The sequence below is a fragment of the Onychomys torridus genome, chromosome 11 (assembly GCF_903995425.1).
Source record: "Onychomys torridus chromosome 11, mOncTor1.1, whole genome shotgun sequence".
Taxonomy (NCBI): Eukaryota; Metazoa; Chordata; class Mammalia; order Rodentia; family Cricetidae; genus Onychomys; species Onychomys torridus.
In genome coordinates, this window is record NC_050453.1 from 14,468,429 (window position 1) to 14,486,919 (window position 18,491).

Here is an 18,491-nt window from a genome sequence, read left to right on the forward strand (position 1 = left end):
GTGTGCGCGTGTGTGCGCGTGTGTGCGTGTGTGTGTGCGCGTGTGTGTGTGCGTGCGTGCGTGTGTGTGTGTGCGCGCGCGCGTGTGTGCGTGCGTGCGCGTGTGTGCGTGCGCGTGCGTGTGTGTGTGTGTGTGTGTGTGTGTATTGCCAAGCCAGACACAGTGACACATGCGTATAATCCCAATATTCAGGAAGCTGAGGCAAGGAAGATTACTGAGAGGTAACAGGCCCAGGCAGCAAGATGTTGTTTCAAAACAACAAGAGAAAAAGAAAAAGACAGAAAAGGAAGGAAAAGAAAGGATTCGTGTGTGGTAGGGCACGCTTTTAATCCCAGCACTCAGGAGGCAGAGGTATGTGGATCTCTGTGAGTTCAAGGACAACCAGAGCTACATAGGAGAGAGAGCCTGTCTCAAAAAACAACACCAAAGGCACTTCACCAAAGCAAAAGGCAGCCCCTGGAATTAGAGAAAATATTTTTGGATCCAATATCTCATCAGAGATCAATATCAAAACATATGGAAATTCCTAAAACGCAACACTGCAATTACCCAGCAAACTGAATTAAGAAACGACAAAGGAAGTCTCGTGTGGTGGCACACGCCTTCAGTCCCAGCACTTGGGAGGCAGAAGCAGGCGGATCTCGGTGAGTTTGAGGCCAGCCTGGTCTACAGAGCAAGTTCTAGGACAGCTAGGGCTGTTATATAGAGAAACCCTGTCTCAAACAAACAAACAACAACAAAAATAGGGAAGAAAAAAAAAAAAAGAAAGAAAAAAAGAAATGTCAATGAAGAAAGAACTTATGGATATTTCCCCAAAGTTATACAAATGGCCAATAAACACATGAAGACTTTCAATATTACTAACCACTAGGGAAATGTAAATCAAATCTACAAAGAAGCGTTACATCTATTGGAATGGCTACTATCAAAAGAACAGAAAATGCATGTTGATAAAGCTATGAGCCAGGCGGTGGTGGCACACACCTTTAATCCCAGCACTTGGGAGGCAGAATCAGGTGGATCTCTGTGAGTTCGAGGCCAGCCTGGTCTATAGAGCAAGATCCAGGAAAGGCCCAAAGCTACACAGAGAACTCCTGTCTCGGAATTAAAAAGAAAAAAGAGAGAGAGAGAGAGAGAGAGAGAGAGAGAGAGATGAAATACATGTTATTCATTGTTGTTGTTGAGGCAGGGTCTCACAGTATAGCCAAGAATGACCTGGAACTCATGAAGTGGCATAGGCTAGCCTCAATCTTGCAGCAATCCTGTTGCCTCAGCCTCCTGAATGCTGGGATTACTAAACGAGCTAAGGTGTTCCCCCTGAATAACTGGAATTCTTATACATGTTAGTGGCAGTGTAAAATTATATGCCTGCTAGTGAAAGCAGTGACACAGGGGAAATGTGAATAACTTCTGAGATCCCAGCTCACTCCAGTCAGAAAGGCCATTACAAAGAATTAACAAGAAATGCTATCAAGGATTCAGGAAAGGAACCCTTATGTACTATTTATGGGACTATAAACTGCTACAGATACTACGGAAGACAGCAGGAAGATCCCTAAAAAAGAACTATCACGTGATCTAGTTGACCCACTCCTAGGTATATACCCAAATGAATGACTGCCGTCGGTACATAAAAGAGATACTTACACACCCACATTTTATTACAACACGATTCCCTATAGTCAAGTTATGGAGCCAGCCTAGACACTGACACCCACCAATACATGAATGGATTAAAATAGTAAGTTAAATATTAAAATATTTTATACATATATAGGTTCAAATTTCATTCTTTTTAATACCAGAATATTTCATTGTGTGTGTGTGTGTATATATATATATATACACACACATACACACACACAACGAATATTATTCTGGTATTAAGAAGAATGAAATTCGGAGCTAGGGATATAGTTCACTTGAGGTAGCTCAGTTGGTGAAGTGATTGCCTACTATGTGTGAGGTTTCTGGGCTTGGTACCCAGAAATGAAACATGAAGTCTGCTGGGCATGGTACTGTGGTGGTTTGAACAGACGTTCCTCACAGTCTTGGGCAGTTGAATACTTGTCTCTAGTTAGTGGTTGTTTGGGAGGACTAGATGTGGCCTTGCTGGGGGTAGGCTTTGAAGTTTCAAAAGACTTCTACCAATTTGAGTTAGTTCAAGGCTTTCTGTTTATGGCTAGAGATGTGTGCTACCAGCTGTTGCCCCAGCAGCTGCCTGCCTGCTAGCCCCTGCTCCGCCATCATGGACAGTTATCCCTCTGGAACTGTGAGCCCCAAACCAATCTTTCTATAAGGTGTTGTGTGTTTTACAACAGAAAAGTAAGTGACATCCCATTCTGTATTCTCAACACTTCTCCCTCATAAATCCAACTCTCTTCTTAACAAGCACTTAAACCTTATTGTAAACTACTCTTCAAACAATTTACCTTAAAAACAAGCATCAATAACAACTCGGAGGCTCCTACACACACCCACTGCAAAAATCTTATGCACAAGTCTCCCCTGAAAAGGCCAAGAAAACCCATACTCACACGAGTTTTATCTAGTTCTTCCCCTGACTATCTCTCTATTAACCACTGTGCTTAAAACTGATAAAAGTACCTTCTAATAAACTCCAGTTCTGATTCTTATTGGTTCTTCCTGAAATTCTTTTCTGCAACAAAGTCACGAATCTTGGAAAGCCGTCTCTAAGAGGAAAACTCCTCAGGCTGCAGACTGAGTTCCACACTGTCCTGGTTTTACAGTGAGACCCGGTCTCAAAGCAACACACACACACACACACACACACACACACACACACACAAACATGTGGCGGTTCCCAGTCTCAAAGCAACACACACATACACATACACACACACACACACACACACAAACATGTGGCGGTTCCCAGTCTCAAAGCAACACACACATACACACACACACACACACACACACACACACAAACGTGGCGGTTCCCAGTCTCAAAGCAACACACACATACACACACACACACACACACACACACACACATACACACACACAAACATGTAGCGGTTCCCGGTCTCAAAGCAACACACACATACATACACACACACACACACACACACACACACAAACATGTGGCGGTTCCCAGTCTCAAAGCAACACACACACACACACACACACACATACACACGAACACGTGGCGGTTCCCAGCCTGACAAACCCAAACTTTGTTCTTTTGAGACATCATCTCACTACTTGACCCTGCTGCCTTTGAACTCCCACCAATCTTCCTCGCCTCAGCCTCCCGGTTTAACACCAAGTTTACTACTTGCTTGTGAGAGTCTGCGCAGCCGCAGAGGTTGGAGTTCTTGTCCGTTTGCTCATTTGGGAACCAATAAAGTTGAATGTCTTCAAAACCGGCCTAGTCGCTTAGGCCCCGTTGGACAATCCTGAAAAAGAACCGGATTAGAAACTCGCGCGCACTTCCAGGTCTTCTCCTTCCTCCTAGCAGTGCGGTCCTCCCAGCTCTTGGAGCTTTCGTGCGGAAGAGCCTGAGAGGGGGGCACTTCCGGTGCCGCGGGACTACGCGTGCTCTGTGTTTCCGGTCCGGCGGGGAAAGGCGGCTGCGGCAGGCTTTCCTGGTAATGCCAAGTCCCCACGGCTGGCACCGGCAGCATGAAGCCCAGGCCTGCGGTGTTCGTAGACGGGAGGCTGAAGCAGCGGGTCATTCAGGTGTGTGTGTATCTCAGGACCCTGCGTCTCCATCTTCGCGCGGCTGGGTTCCGGCATGGTCTTGTGGGTGTTTCCTTGGTGGAGGCCGACACCGGCCTGCCTCCCTAGCGAGGGCAGGATTCTGACCTCTTCTTAAATCAGGACACGGGCTTTCTTCCAGTGCCCTCGTTGCCCAGAATTCAAACGTTAATCCCAGAGCTTGCGGTTACCTTAGGGGAGCAGTAAAAAGAAGGAGCCCGGGTGCTTTGTCGATGTTTCCTTATTTTCTTAACTAGGGAGCCCTGTATGGTGGATGCCTTCAGTGATGCACGAGTTAAAGGGAGCGGGAGATTTTGTTCGGTTTTATTGAGACAGCGTCGTCCTCTGTAGCCCTGCCTGGCCTGGAATTCGCTATGTAGATAGATAGACCAGGCTAACCTTGAACTCCAGATGTCCTCCTGCCTCTGCTTCTCCAGTACCAGGTTAAAGGCTCTGTCACCACTCCCCGAAAGGCATTTGTATTTCTTTTCCTTTTCCTTTTTTTTTTTTTTTTTTTTACCCCCACCTCGAAACAGGGTTTCTCTACGCAGCCCTGGCTGTCCTGGAACTTGCTCTGTAGTCCAGGCTGGCCTCGAACTCAGAGATCTACCTGCCTCTGCACCGCCACCACTCGACTATCTTGAATTCTTTATATCCAACTTCTGGTTGTTACCGCTGCTCACCTTAACTGTCTCCAGCCCCAGCCTTCAGCAGATAGTTTTGTGAGTGACAGGTGTTAAACATTTGCTGCTGTATTCGTGTGCATTTCTGAACATAGGGTATATAGTAAGCCCTCACTACCTTAATGATATTGTAGTGGCTAAGTATGTTAATTAAATCTTCCAAGCTGGTAGGTGATGGCAGACGCCTTTAATCTCAGCACGCAGGAGGCAGAGGCAGGTAGATCTCTGAGTTCTGAGTTTGAGGCTAGCTTAGTCTACAGATTGAGTTTCAGGACAGACAGGGCTGCACAGAGAAACCTTGTCTTGGGGAAAAAAAAAAGAGAGAGAGAAGAAGAAGAAAAGAAAATCCAATCCAATTACAGATTGTGGCAATTTTTAAAAAAATTGTGTTTGTGATATACTTTTGTATCTTATGGTACACTTTATTCCTGAAGTATTTACATGAAAGTATGTGTTGGAATAACTCAACCTCTTAATTTGCTGATTGAAATCTCTTAAGTTAATATATGTCATGTTTTCTCTTTTAGTACCTCGCCAGTAATAGATGTGGCAAATATGTAGACACCGGAATCTTAGCTTCTGACTTGCAAAGAATGTACAGGTAAATCCTTGCTTTTTTTTTTTTTTTTTTTTAAACCTCCTTTCCATTTTAAATATTCCATCTTGCTTAATTTTTCACTTGCTATCAATGGCTGCTGGTATTATCTTACCGACTCATAAACTTGAATCCCAAATCAGTTATACAAACATCTATAATTATCGACTATATTCAGTGTTAATTCCTTTCACCAGAGGAAATGGCTCCTTTTTTCTTTTGTTATCTCTTCGATTGGCCAGGAGATAGAGATATTGCTTTATTTCTTCCATTTTTGTTTCATCAAAAAATTAAAACTATCAAACATGTTCTTCCTCAGCTTTCAGGCTCTGTCAAGGACTGTGAGTCAGGCCTGGTGGCCATGTCCATAATCCTACCACCTGAAAAGCTGAGGAAGGAAGATTCAGGCTGAATAAAAAACACCCAGGCGGTGGTGGCACACGCTTTTAATCTCAGCACTTAGGAGACAGAGGCAGGCGGATCTCTGTGAGTTCGAGGCCAGCCTGGTCTACAATGCAAGTTCCAGGAAAGACGCAAAGCTACACAGAGAAACCCTGTCTCGAAAAACCAAAAAAAAAAAAAAAAAAAAAAGTGGAAATTCTCAATTTGTAAGCTAATTGTATTCCTAAAAAGTTCAATTCCTCTAAAACACTTCAACATGGGTTTACATATACAGCAGATAGGTCCCAGCTTAGGTAACTAAACTCAGGGTTTTCATAATCACGAAGGGAATGGCTGAACAATTGAGAGTCTTGAAGGAGTAGTAGATTTTTTTTAGATGGAATTGTTGTATCCTCACTCACTGAATCTCTTAATGCTCTTCAGTTTTTGTGATCATATAAAATGCCCCTCACATGTTCATAGTAGGAATGCCACTACCACCATCATTAAAAACCACTCTTCAAATCTCTGGTAACCACAGTCACTGAAGGGATGTCTTTAGAGAACATGCTTATTTAACCTGACCTGACCACCTCCCTTTTTTATAGCTATTAATGCCCTTATTTTAGTTTGGTGGTACTTCTTTTCTGTTTTGTTTTATTTGAGACAGTCTTAATGTATTGCCCTAGCTGGCCTGGGACTCACTTTGTAGACCTTATAGTGATCTGCCTGTCTCTGCCTCTGGCTTTCATGTTGCTGTTAAGAACATGTCTCATGCAGCCCAAGTTGGCCTCCAAACTTGTAGCCCAGGGTGACTTTGAATGGTCTTGCCTGCAGCTCAGGTGTTGGACTTACAGATATGTACTACCTTATCTGATTTTATTTGTTGCTTGAAGTTGAACTCACTAGGCAAGCATTCTGGCTACCCTATATCCCTAACCCTCGACTGCTTTCCAGTATAAGCTTCATGTTTTCAATGTGTCTTACAGGCTTCTTAACAGCTGAATTATTGCTGCTTTAAAAGTAAAGTGCTGTTAATAGTGGGCAAGATTAACTCTGGTGAGAAGGTTTGTTGAGGAAGCCCGTGCACTGGCTTTGCTTTGTTTTGTTGATAGGCTTTCATATAGCCCAGAATGGCCTCAAATTTGCTGTGTAATTAAGACTGGCACTGAGTGGCTGCTTGGAACAGAACTTGGGTCCGAGCCACATCTCCAGTTCCACCCTTTTAAGATTTGTTTACTTTTTATGTATATGAGTGTTTGCCTGTATGTATGTATATGCACAGTGTACATTTGTGGGTGCAGAGGGAGCATCAGATACCCTAAAAAGGGAAGTACAGGCTGCAGTGAGCTGCCATGAGGGTGCTGGAGACCAAATCTGGGTCCTCTGCAAGAACAGCATGTGCCCTTAACTGTGGAGCCATTTCTCAGTCCCCAATTGCTATTTTTTTTATAAGAAATGTTTCTTGTTTTATTGTACTCCCTTAATGAATTCCACAGTTTGTTTGTTTTTTTATTTTATTTATTTATTATGCATACAGTGTTCTGCCTGCATCCCTGCAGGCCGGAAGAGGGCACCAGATTTCACTACAGGTGGTTGTGAGCCAATCATGTGGTTGCTGGGAATTGAACTCAGGATCTGGAAGAACAGCCAGTGCTCTTAACCTCTGAGCCATCTCTCCAGCCCAATGCTATATTTTTTATGCTCTATATAGTCTTAGGTCTTTTAAAAATTAGGTTAGATTTGTCATTGTTTAAATCTTACTTTTATAGTTGTGTAATTGGAGTTTTAGGGTAAAAGCCTGGCCCCAGCAGGCTGGGCTCTCCTAGTCCATCAGGTAAAGATGGAATGAGAGAAGTAAAGAAAGGAGATTTAATTAGTACACTGGGAAGAGGAACAGGTAAAAGGTTCCAGTGACCTGTTTGTCTTCAGGATACTGAATGGAGCTTCAAGTTGAAACAGGGGGAATCAGAACAGTAGAGCAGAAGATACAAGTAATTAAACAATTCTGATCAAGGTGTCACTAGTGGATCATTATCCCAGTTCTTATTCCACGAGGGTCTGAAATTAGCACTGTCATCCTTTGCGGGAATTTATCTGGTTCCTATAAAATGATTACTCTTCAGGGTGTAGTCTGGACCATCATAAGTAATTCTTTTTTTTCTTTTCTTTTCTGGAGCATGGTTTCTCTGTGTGGTTTTGGTACCTGTCCTGGATCTCACTCTGCAGACCAGGCTGGCCTTGAATTCACAGAGATCACCTGGCTCTGCCTCCTGAGTGCTGGGATTAAAGATGTGGGCCACCACTGCCCGGCGGGAAGTGATTATTCTTATTTGGGGTGTGGTTTGTGCTGCCAGGTTTTGCCATGCCTGGAATCAAAGATGATTACAGATTTAGAGCAACATTTTGTATGTTCAGCCTTGTGGGGATGAAAAGATGAGGTAGACACTCCTGAGTGATACTGTCCTGATACAGGAGCCTGGTGCAGGTGAAAGGGTGGGCAGAGATGGCAGCTGTTATCCTGTTCTCAGTTAGTAATTGTGGGTCCAAGGATGGAGTCCTGTGCTTTCCAGCAAAAACACCTTAGTTTTAATTAAAACACTACCAGTGGGGCTGGGCAGTGGAGGCACACCTTTAATCCCAGCACTCAGGAGGCAGAGGCAGGTGGACCTTCAGAGTGAGTTCCAGGACAACCAGAGTTGCACAGAGAAATCCCGTCTCGAAAAATCTATCAGTGTGTTCTCTCTGTATGTATACATGCACGTGTGCTCATGAACAGGTGCCGTGTCATATCATGCATGTGGAGATCAGAGGACAACTTTGTGAAGTTGTCTCCTTCCACCTTTCTTGGGTTCCAGAGATCATATCCAGGTGGTTAGGCTTATATGGCAGAGAGCTCTGCCTGCTAAGCCTTCTCACTTTATTATAGTTGTGCCTGTGTTTTTTTAGTTAGTCATTTTCTAATTTATCTTTTATTTATAAGACAAAGTCTTGTTTTGATGTATTACAGACTGTCTTCAAACTCACAGTCCTCCTGCTTCGACCTCCAGAGTGTAGGGATTGCAGGTGTGTTCTGTCAGACCTGGCTTTATCTTTTAATGATGTGTAGCTGTCTTGACTGAGCACCATTTAGAAAAGAATTAATCTTGGGCTGGTAATGTAGTTCAGTGGGGGGTGGGGGGAGTGATTGTGCAGGATGAACAAAGCCCTGGGTCCTGTCCACCACAACACAGCTTTAATAACGAGGCTGATAGTGAATGCCTGTAGTCCCAGCACCCAGGAGGTGAAGGCAGAAGTTCAAGTTCATAGCAAGTAGAGGCCAGCCTTGGCTGTATAAACTTACCCTTTTGAAAGAGCTAAGCTTTAGTGACTGAATGTTGATCCTCACATAGGTGGTTCTTGCTAGGTGTAGATTACTCTTACCTTTATTGTTGTCTTGAATGTTGTGTTCCATTTTCTTCCATTTTAATAGGCTTGCTTAATAAACGTCTCACACTTCATGGTCTCCATTTAAATGAACTGAGTACCTGGTTTTTGTTGTTTTATTTTCCTGCGTGTGAACACTTCTGGTGTGCACACACATCTTGGCGGTCCAGGCGCCATCCCTTGCCTTCTGCCTTGCTTGAGGCAAGGGCTCTTATTTTTTGTTCGTTTGTCTTATGTCACCAACACCCCCCCCCACCCCCAAATCTTGTCATGTCTCATCCCATGTCTTCCTCCCTGTCTGTCCTAGAACTCTTTGTAGATAGATCTGCCTGCCTCTGCCTCCTGAGTGCTGAGGTTAAAGGCGTGCACCACCACACCTGGCCTTGTTTTTGTCTTTTATGTATATTTATCTTATGTGTATGTGTGTATACTTGTGTGTTCTTGAGTGTGTGACTTTGTACCACATATGTGAGTGATGTCAGGCACCAGATGTGTGGTATCAGATCCCCTTACACTGGAATTGCAGTTGTTAGCCGCCGTGTGGGTGCTGGGAATTGAACTCTGGTCCTGTGGGAGAGCAGACAGTGCTATTAACTGCTGAGCCATCTGTCCAGCCCTAAGGTCTCTTATTTTTATACTCCAAGCTAGCTGGCCTGCCAGTTTCTGGAAATTCTGTCTCTACTTTGTCTCCCTGTACCTACCTTTATGTGTGAGTCTTGGAGATTCTGACTCAGTTCCTCACACTTGGACACAAGCACTTTATCCACTGAGCCATCTCCCTAGCCCATGCACCTTATTAAAGAGAGAGGGAGTACATGTGCTATGTGTGCCTGTGTAGCTGAGACAGCTTTGCAGGAGTGGATTCTCCTTTCACCATGTGGGTCCTAGGGATCAAATGTGCAGTCAGGTTTGGCAACATGCATCTTTTTCTGCCATCTAACCACCTCCAAGTACCTTCTTTTAAAAAAATTATTTATTTATTTGTTGTTGTTTTTCTTGGAGACAGTCTCACTGTGTAGCTGTGACTGGCCTGTAACTTACTATGTAGACCAGGCTGTCCTTAAACTCACCTAGCTCCATTTTCCTCTGCCTTCTGAGTTCTGGGATTACAACATGAACAATTTATATTGGTTAAAGGCATGGTGTCGCAGCTCTTAGGCAGGTGGATCTCTGTGAGTTCTAGGACAGAGCCAGGACTGCATAACAACACCTTATCTCCAGAAAAACAAAAGAATGTAACTGGAAATCACAGACACTGTTCATCAAACTTCTGTGCACTATCTTTAGCATACAGTCTTATAAATGTTTGAATAATAATGAGGAAATGTTAGATAAGTGTAGTTAGAGTTTTCCTGCCTGGCCCAGTCAGGACAAATCTCTCTTACTCCCAGTCCCATAGTCGCTCAGACCCAACCAAGAAAGCACACAGAAACTTACATTGTTTACAAACTGTATGGCAGGCTTCTTGTTATCTACTTTTTCTATCTTAAATTAACCCATTTCTATAAATCTATACTTTGCCACGTGACTCGTGGCTTACCATTACCTTACATCCTTCTTGCCATGGCGGCGGCTGGTGGTGTCTGCCCCCCCCCCCCAGCCTTCTACCTACCACAATTCTCTTCTCTGCTTGTCCCGCCTATACTTCCTGCCTGGCTACTGGCCAATCAGCATTTTATTTATACAGAGTGATATCCACATCAGATAAGGGATATTTGAAAAAAAACAAAAAAGTCAGTGTAACTGGACTGGCAGAGAATCATTTAATCCCAGTACTCAGGAAGCAGGTGGATCTCTTAGCAAATTCCAGGCTAACCAGGGTTTCAACCCTGTCTTGAGTTTGAGACAAGGGGCCCCACTTTGTTCCCTAAGTGGCACATGACAGTTTACCAGTATAACATTGCAAGTTTAGTAGAAAATATTTGTGAAAACTGTGTGCTAAAAAAATTTCTTTTTTCCCAGTGTAGATTATGGCCGAAGAAAAAGAAACGCTTTTAGGATTCAGGTAGAAAAAGGTGAGTCTTTCACTGTTGGAGCAGAATTATCAACATTTATGGAAAGACTAGTTTTAACTCATGACATTTTATCGTGTACTTGTTTCAGTATTTAACGTAATTAGCAGTGAGAAAGAACTGAAGAATCTTAAGGAGTTAGAGGATGAACACCTGGCAAAACGAGCCAGAAGAGACGAAGACGATGGGTGAGTACTGCGAAGCGCGTCCCCACGTCCCACAGGCACACCTGGAGGCCTCCAGCGGCTCTTTTCGGGCAGCGGTGCAGTCTCCCCTGAGCATCTTTCTACCTTACGCTCTCTCCTCAGCCGTATTGATTGTCCTCTACTCCAAAAGAGGTTTTGACTGGTTTTTCAGTAACTTGAGTACTCACCTCTTTTTCACAAATCACACTCAGCCTTCAAACATCTGTGAAGACGTCAGTCTTGGGCCTTCTTCCATCCCTTGGGAGTGTTCCTCACATCTGGTTACAGAGTTTCGCTGTGAACTTTATGGCGTGTGGCATGGGACTTGTTTACTGTTTTGTATCCCAACACAGTTGTCTCATTGTCGTTATTCTTTGCTTTAATGTAACTCCAGGTATATTAAAAGATGGCATTTAATTTCAGTGTTTAAATGTGTTACAGCTGGAGCGGTCATGTTAAAAATGAAAACATTTTTGTAGCTGGATTGATGGCTCAGTTCTGCCAGAGGAACCAGGTGTGATCCCCACACTCACGTGGTTGCTCACAGCTGTCTGTAACTGCAGTTCCAGGGGATACACACATGGCTCGTGTACATACATGCAGGCGAAACACCTGTACACATGAAAACAAAACAGTGACACATTCCTTGTCATTTGATAGACAAGGAAGCTGATACTCGGCGACATAAAGCACAGGGTTTTAACCGGTTAAGTGGATTTTTATTTTTAATTCAGTTTAATTTCGAGACGGGATCTCTCTGTTTACTCCTGGCTATCCTCGAACTCTCTAGGTAGATCAGGCTAGCCTCAACTCACAGAGACCAGCCTTCCTCTCTGCTTCTCAAGTGCTGGGAATAAAGGCATACACGACTAAAATGGATTTTTAAATCCCAGGGTTTTTTTTTTTTTACCGTAATACTCTTTTTCTTAAGATTTATTTTTATTATTTATTTGTTTTGTTCTTTAATTAAAACATTTTAATATAATGTATTTTGATTGTGTTCCTCTCCCAGTTTCTCCTAGATCCTCCCCACCTTCCTACCCACTCAACTTCGTGTTCCTTCTCTCTCCCTCTCAAGCAAAAAATGAAAACCAAAACAAACAAAAACTAGTAAGGAACAAAATGCTAACACAAAAGAAACCTTGGAGTTCATTTTGTGTTAGCCAATAACTCCTCGCAAACATGGGCTTTCCTTGGAGAGTGGTTAATCTGTCAGTGACACTCCCTTTCCTGGTAGCTTCAGTTAGAATTAACTTCTTGTGCCCACTTCCCTTTTCAGTGGTGGGATTTTGTCCAGTTGGAACCTGTGCAGGTCTTGCACATGTTGTCATAGTGTTGTGTGAGTTCATACGTGCATCAGTCCTGTTGTGTTTACCTGAAGTCATCCACCACCTATGGCTCTGGCAGCCTTTCTGCCTCCTCTTCTGCGTAGATCCCTGAGCCTTGAGGGAGGGGTTTGGTGAAGACATTCCATTTAAATCTGAGTGCTCCAGAGTCTCTCACACTGTGCATGATCCAGTTGTGGTCTCTGTACTGATCCTCATCTTCTATACAGAGAAGCTCCTCAGATGGCGGTTGTGTGGTACACTGGCCTGAGGTTTGTTTTGTTCTGTTTTAATTTTTTTTTTTTTTTTAAGTGAGTGTGCCTGTGTTAGTGGATACCATATGTATGTGGGTCCCTGTGGAGGCCAGAAGAGGGTATCATGTCCCTTGTGAGCTGGAGTTAGGAACCAGACTTGGCCTTCTGTAAGCGTAGCAAGTGTTCTTAACCACTGAGCCATCTCCAAGGCTCTCACTTGGACTCTTTTTTTTTCTGTTGTTTTTGTTTGTTTGTTTGTTTGTTTTTGGTTTTATTTTTTGTTTTTCAAGACAGGGGTTCTCTGTGTAACCTTAGCTATCCTGGAACTCACTGTGTAGACCAGGCTGGCCTCGAACTCACAGAGATCCACCTGCCTCTGCCTCCCAAGTGCTGGGATTAAAGATGTGTGATACCGTCCAGTCAGCCTTTGGACTCATCATGTTTTGCCTCAATATATTGACTTATTTGGCATAGTAAGAGAAAAGGCTGTAAAACTTTTTTACTTTCTCTCTCTCTCTCTCTCTCTCTCTCTCTCTCTCTTTCTCTCTCACATCCTTAGGTACACTGAAAGCTATTCTGATGATGATTCAAACGTGGAAGATTACCCAGATCCACAGGTAAGCCAAACATTGAGTGAGCCCTCTTTGATTTCTTTCTCTCTCTTTTTTTTAAAGATTCATTTATTTTTATTTTATGTATTTGACTGTTTTACCTGCATATATGTATGTGCACCATATGCATGTCTGGTGCCTGAGAGAAGAGGGCATTGGATACCCTGGAACTGGAGTTAGGAGCTACTACTACGTGGGACCTGGGAACTGAACCTGGGTCTTCTGCAAGAGCAGCCAGTGTTCTCAACTGCTGAGCCATCACTCCAGCCCCAATTTTTTTTTCCTTACTCATTGTGATCCTTTCTTAGAAAAAAGTCAAAAATAGAATGAAGGACCTTGTCCATCATTATCAATACATAAGTGAATGCTCCCTATACATACCATCAATAGTTTAATCATCTTTCCTGTACTTGTATAATTTAGTTATATAAAGGAGGAAGAGGGAAAACAATAGTCAAAACTAAAGGCAAATTGGAATATTAAGGGAAGTAATAATAAAAAAGGAAGTCACCAGGTCTGTGTCACCTTTAATCTCAGCACTTGGGAGGCGTAGATGGGCAGTTCTCTGAGTCCAGGCCAGCCAGGGCTACATAAATGGCATACTTTCTGCCAGGGAGGCAGCATTGCTGAGGACAGGCCTGAAGAAAAAGATATAGCAAAAATGCACCACGTTACCAGTTGCTTCTTAGTTTTTCTCTTCTCGGTAAATAAAGCTTTGAATTTATTAACAAAGTGATTACAGTACTCCATTATGTTTGGTCCAGTGTTGAGTTGATCATTCACTGATTACCAGTCCATTTTCATACCTCTTGATTTTATTTAATCACCAATTAATGAATTGGCCTGGTTCTCTGTTACCTTAGAGTGATTATAGTACTTTTGGATAGTGAAAGCATGTTTGTAAGTTAACTAATAACCTGTGTGTTCTGACTGTAAATGTTGTGGGAGAAGTTTAAATTTCACAAAGCTTTTTAGTTTGGGTACTGAAGCTTTAACTTCATGAGTAACTTTAGTCTGAAATCATGTTTTTGCCAGTCAGCAAATCACATGAACAGTTCCCTGCTATCTTTGTATCGGAAAGGAAACCCTGATTCTGTTTCAAACACTCTGAAGTTGGAACAGAGAGAAGCCACCACTTCAACGCCATTGCTGACTTCTAAAACAGGCTCCATGCCATTGAAGACTCCTGCCAGAGAATCTGAGGGAGGATGGTTTATTGACAAAACCCCAGGTGGAAAGAAAGAAAGTCTTCCTTCAGACCTGTCAGATGACCAAAGCAACTATAAAAAGCCAGATTCTGAGGTACAGGTATTTTTACAGTGATAATTTAGTTCCATATGTTGGAGTATATTGCACTCTTTTCATTGAGTGTAGTATAGCTGGAGTTTTCCTGTGTCCACCTGGCTCCTGCAGCCGCTCAGACTCAAGTAAACACACAGAGACTTACAAATTGTATGGTCGTAGCAGGCTTCTTGCTATCTAGTTCTTATATCTTAAATTATCCCATTTCTATTAATCAAGCAAATACTTATATTTTTGTTTCTTAAAAAAAATCACAAATACTATGAAATATATAGAAAACATCATCACTTTTTACTGCTTCTGTCATTATTATCCTAGTCCAGGATCTTTATTGCACTAACTGTTATTGAATAGGTTTCCAAGTGTAATCTGTGTCTTGTTACTCTACTCTATTTTACACATATAGATATCTTTTCACATTGCTGAGTCACTGCCATTTTTGTCAGACTTTCAATTGCAATGAGAAATGCTGAGAAACAGTTGCAAGGAGGACCTATCTGGCTGAATTAGCATTGCTTCTAGGCCTGAGGTGAGGTGTAACAGCATGGTGAAAGAGCGTGGTAGAGCAGAGCTACTCACCTCTGAACCAGGAAGCAGTGATGGGACCACGGTTCCAGAATTTGTGTCAGTGACATCCACCACTCTCCAGTGACCCTTTTCCTCCAGTTTGGTTCCACCTCCTAATAACTGTTCAGCTGTGAACTCATAAATGGATCAGTCTATTGATAAGCTCATGATTTCATGATAAGGACTTACTGACTGAGCTCTATTTGATTTTGGATTTTGAAATAGGGTCTCTTGTAGCCTAGTCCATCCTTGAAATTTCTGAGTATCTAAGAATGTCCTTAACTTCTGATGCTTCTATTTTTCACTTCCAAAGTGCTGGGGGAATAGGTTTTCCTATTACGTTATTAGTGGACCTGTCCCCAAATATCTTTGCTGTAAGCTGTAGCTATGGAGAGCGCTCTTACAGTTGGTAAGAACCTGTGTTTATCTGCATTAAGTCTTTTGGAAGAGATTAAATTTAACTGGTCAACTAGTAGAGCCTGGAAAGGAAGTTATCAAAGGTTAAGATTTGAGCTGTGCTGGTTTTTAGGTTTCTGAAAGAAGGCGGCAAGCATCCTTGAGCAAAGAGATTGGCAATAGTTAGCAATGCTACAGCTTTTAATTTGAAGTACAGCCTATTTAAATTTGTATTTTCTCCCCAGAATTTAAAAGATTCTTCTCTTCTGGAAAGCGATAAGAAAAGGAAAGGTAGGCCAAAGAGCAAAGGAAACAAAAGAAAGACAGAGGATCTTCAAGAAGTAGATGGAGAAATAGAAGCTATTCTGCAAAAGAAAGGTGAGCTGTGGATAGCAGGAGATGGCACTGGTGTGTCTGTTTTGAGAGAGGGGCTCACTATTTTGAGTTGTTTTGTTTGAGAACTGTTTTTGTGTCGAAATACCTAGTTAAGAACTTTTTTCTATCTAGTGGAGCTTTACTTGTATGTTTGTATGGAATCACTAATCTTTTCACCTTTTTTTGTTTTTTACCAGCTAAAGCAAGGAGTATAGACTTGCAGATTTCCAGTGTGAAGTTTGAAGATGTTGGAGGCAATGATGCAACATTAAAAGTTAGTGGCAATTGAGAAATGGCATTGCATGGGTAGATTGTTAAACATTTACACAAATTAAGCCTGTTTTTTACTTTGGGGTTTTTTTTGTTGTTGTTGTTGTTGTTTTGTTTTTTTTCTTCAAGACAGCTGTGTAGCTTTGATGCCTTTCCTGGAACTCACTCTGTAGCCCAGGCTGCCCTTGATTTCACAGAGATCCTCCTGCCTCTGCCTCCCGAGTGCTGGGATTAAAGGCGTGCGCCACCACCACTTGGTTACCTGTTTTTAATTTAAATTAAAAGATGATTTTATGTATCTAGGTGTTCTGCTGGCTTGCATGTATGTTTGTGCACCACTTGCATGCCTGGTGTCCTCAGGCTACAAGGGAGTACCAGATTCCCTGGAACTGGTGTTACAGACAGTTGTGAGCCACCATGTAGGTTCTAGGAAACACAGTCAGGTTCTCTACAAGAGCAGCCAGTGCTCTTAACCACTGGACCATCTTTCCAGCCCTCCATCTGTGGTTTTTAGTGTGAAGTGAGTATAGAAAAGACACTGGGAAGGTGAGATGGCAGACCTGACCCTTGAGGATGAAGAGAGAAGTGAAGCTTCCTGTCTTTTCACTTTTTTAGCTCCAGTGTAGGTAAAGTGCATGCTTCCTAAGTTAACACCGTTCTGACAGTGCTGATGGGAATGGCTACAGTTTTTAGTGTCTCCTCTGTGACAGTCACTGTGTTAGTTAGTTACTTTTCCTGGTGTTTTATGAGATAGATATTTTTACAGCTTAGGAATAGAAGCATGGAGATATCATTGAAGTTATTTACACAGTATACCAAAGCTGGAATTCAAACTCAAGTTGAAGCCTAAAGCCTGTGTTCTATCTTGTATATTTTGGTGTCCCTAAAATAGGACATTTCATTCTACTTTGACTCTTTTTGTCCTGGGCTGAGGAAGACATCTTTTATGCTTATTCCTTGACAGGAAGTATGCAAGATGCTCATCCACATGCGTCACCCAGAGGTATACCACCACCTTGGTGTAGTCCCCCCTCGTGGAGTTCTCCTGCATGGGCCGCCAGGCTGTGGGAAGACATTACTTGCGCATGCAATTGCTGGGGTAAGGCTAATTGTTGCTGGATTTTGATTTTCTTGTTGCTGTTTATTTTTCTCTTTGGTCAGTTTCAGTTAGACCTGGTATCTTTATAGGAAGCAAATTGATCAGTAAGAAATTTCTCTTCCTCCTCTTCTCCCTGTCTTCCTCCCACATCATTTTCCTCATTGTCTTTTTGTTGTTTGTTTGTTTGCTTGCTTGCTTGCTTTGTTTTTCAAGACAGGGTTTCTCTGTGTAGCCCTAGCTGCCCTTGAACTTACTCTGTGGACCTGGCTGGCTTCAAACTCACAGAGATCTGCCTACATCTGCCTCCCGAGTGCTGGGATTAAAAGTGTGAGCCACCACTGCCTGGCCATTGTTGGTTTGAGACTAGGTTTCTCACTGAACCTGAATCACACTTGAGTTGCCTGGACTGGCTGGCCAGGACACTCCAGGCATCATTTTTCACTCTGCCTGTGCTAGGTTTACAGATGTGGAGCCCCTCTGCCTGGCTTTTACATCAGTGGTATAGTTCTAGACTCAGGTTCTCATGCTGTAAGCACCTACAGGCTGAGCCCTCCCCAGCCCCAACTTTCTTTTATTTACCTTTTTCATGATGCTATTTATGCTGTTTTTGTTTTTGTTTTTGTTTTTTTTAATGAATACAGTTATTTTGTCTGACAAAAATTTGGTGGGAAGTAAAATAGCATAACTGCAAAAACTCTTTCTAAACACTTAGTTTACATTTTCCTTACTTCTCTTTCCCTTATCCTAGTAGTTCTTAAAAGCAGCAAAATATGAAAAAATAGTATTATTTTTTTTTCTTGGAGTTAAATAACTTAAAATTTCCATTGTTAAAATGCCCTTCTAAAGTACTTTCAAAAGCTCACTTAGGCATGGTAATGTGCACCTGAAACTTCAGTATTTGTAGGACTAAGGCAGGATTGCAAGTTGAAAACTAGCCTAGGCTTTAAATGTTGTAAAGTTCTTCCTTGTATGAACTACATTCACCCCTGCACCCACATAAGACATTTATGTTACAGAATAAAAAGCTAACAAATCCTGATTGTGCCCTATCAGATTTTTCAGAAACTTATTTCATGGTAAATGCAAAGTAATCCAAGGAACTTCAGCTAGCAGAATAACATATTATTCTAATCATTAATAGAGCAAGCTCTCGCTTTTTAAAGGAGACTTGATTTGTCTTTCCAAAAATAAATTTATTTCATGGTCACTGTATAGCAGACCTTGGAACGTAGTGTTTGCGTTTATGTGTTTGGGTAAATCCCAAGATTTCTTTTAAAGACAGGGTCTCAC

At 42.4% G+C, this 18,491-nt stretch overlaps 1 protein-coding gene across 4 annotated transcripts in view; it reads left to right on the forward strand.

Annotated features, from left to right (window-relative positions):
- The first annotated feature begins 3,585 nt into the window (after window positions 1-3,585).
- Window positions 3,586-18,491, forward strand: part of Nvl (nuclear VCP like) — a 54,005-nt gene continuing 39,099 nt past the window's right edge. For all 4 annotated transcript variants that reach the window (XR_004946208.1, XR_004946209.1, XM_036202584.1 and 1 more), the window contains exons 1-9: window positions 3,586-3,702; window positions 4,931-5,004; window positions 10,768-10,820; window positions 10,909-11,005; window positions 13,141-13,198; window positions 14,228-14,494; window positions 15,703-15,835; window positions 16,030-16,106; window positions 17,067-17,201. Coding sequence is in view for 2 of the 4 variants with exons in the window: in XM_036202584.1 (XP_036058477.1) it covers window positions 3,646-3,702; window positions 4,931-5,004; window positions 10,768-10,820; window positions 10,909-11,005; window positions 13,141-13,198; window positions 14,228-14,494; window positions 15,703-15,835; window positions 16,030-16,106; window positions 17,067-17,201 (951 nt within the window). In the remaining 2 variants the exon portion in view is untranslated. The remainder of the gene's footprint in view (window positions 3,703-4,930; window positions 5,005-10,767; window positions 10,821-10,908; window positions 11,006-13,140; window positions 13,199-14,227; window positions 14,495-15,702; window positions 15,836-16,029; window positions 16,107-17,066; window positions 17,202-18,491) is intronic.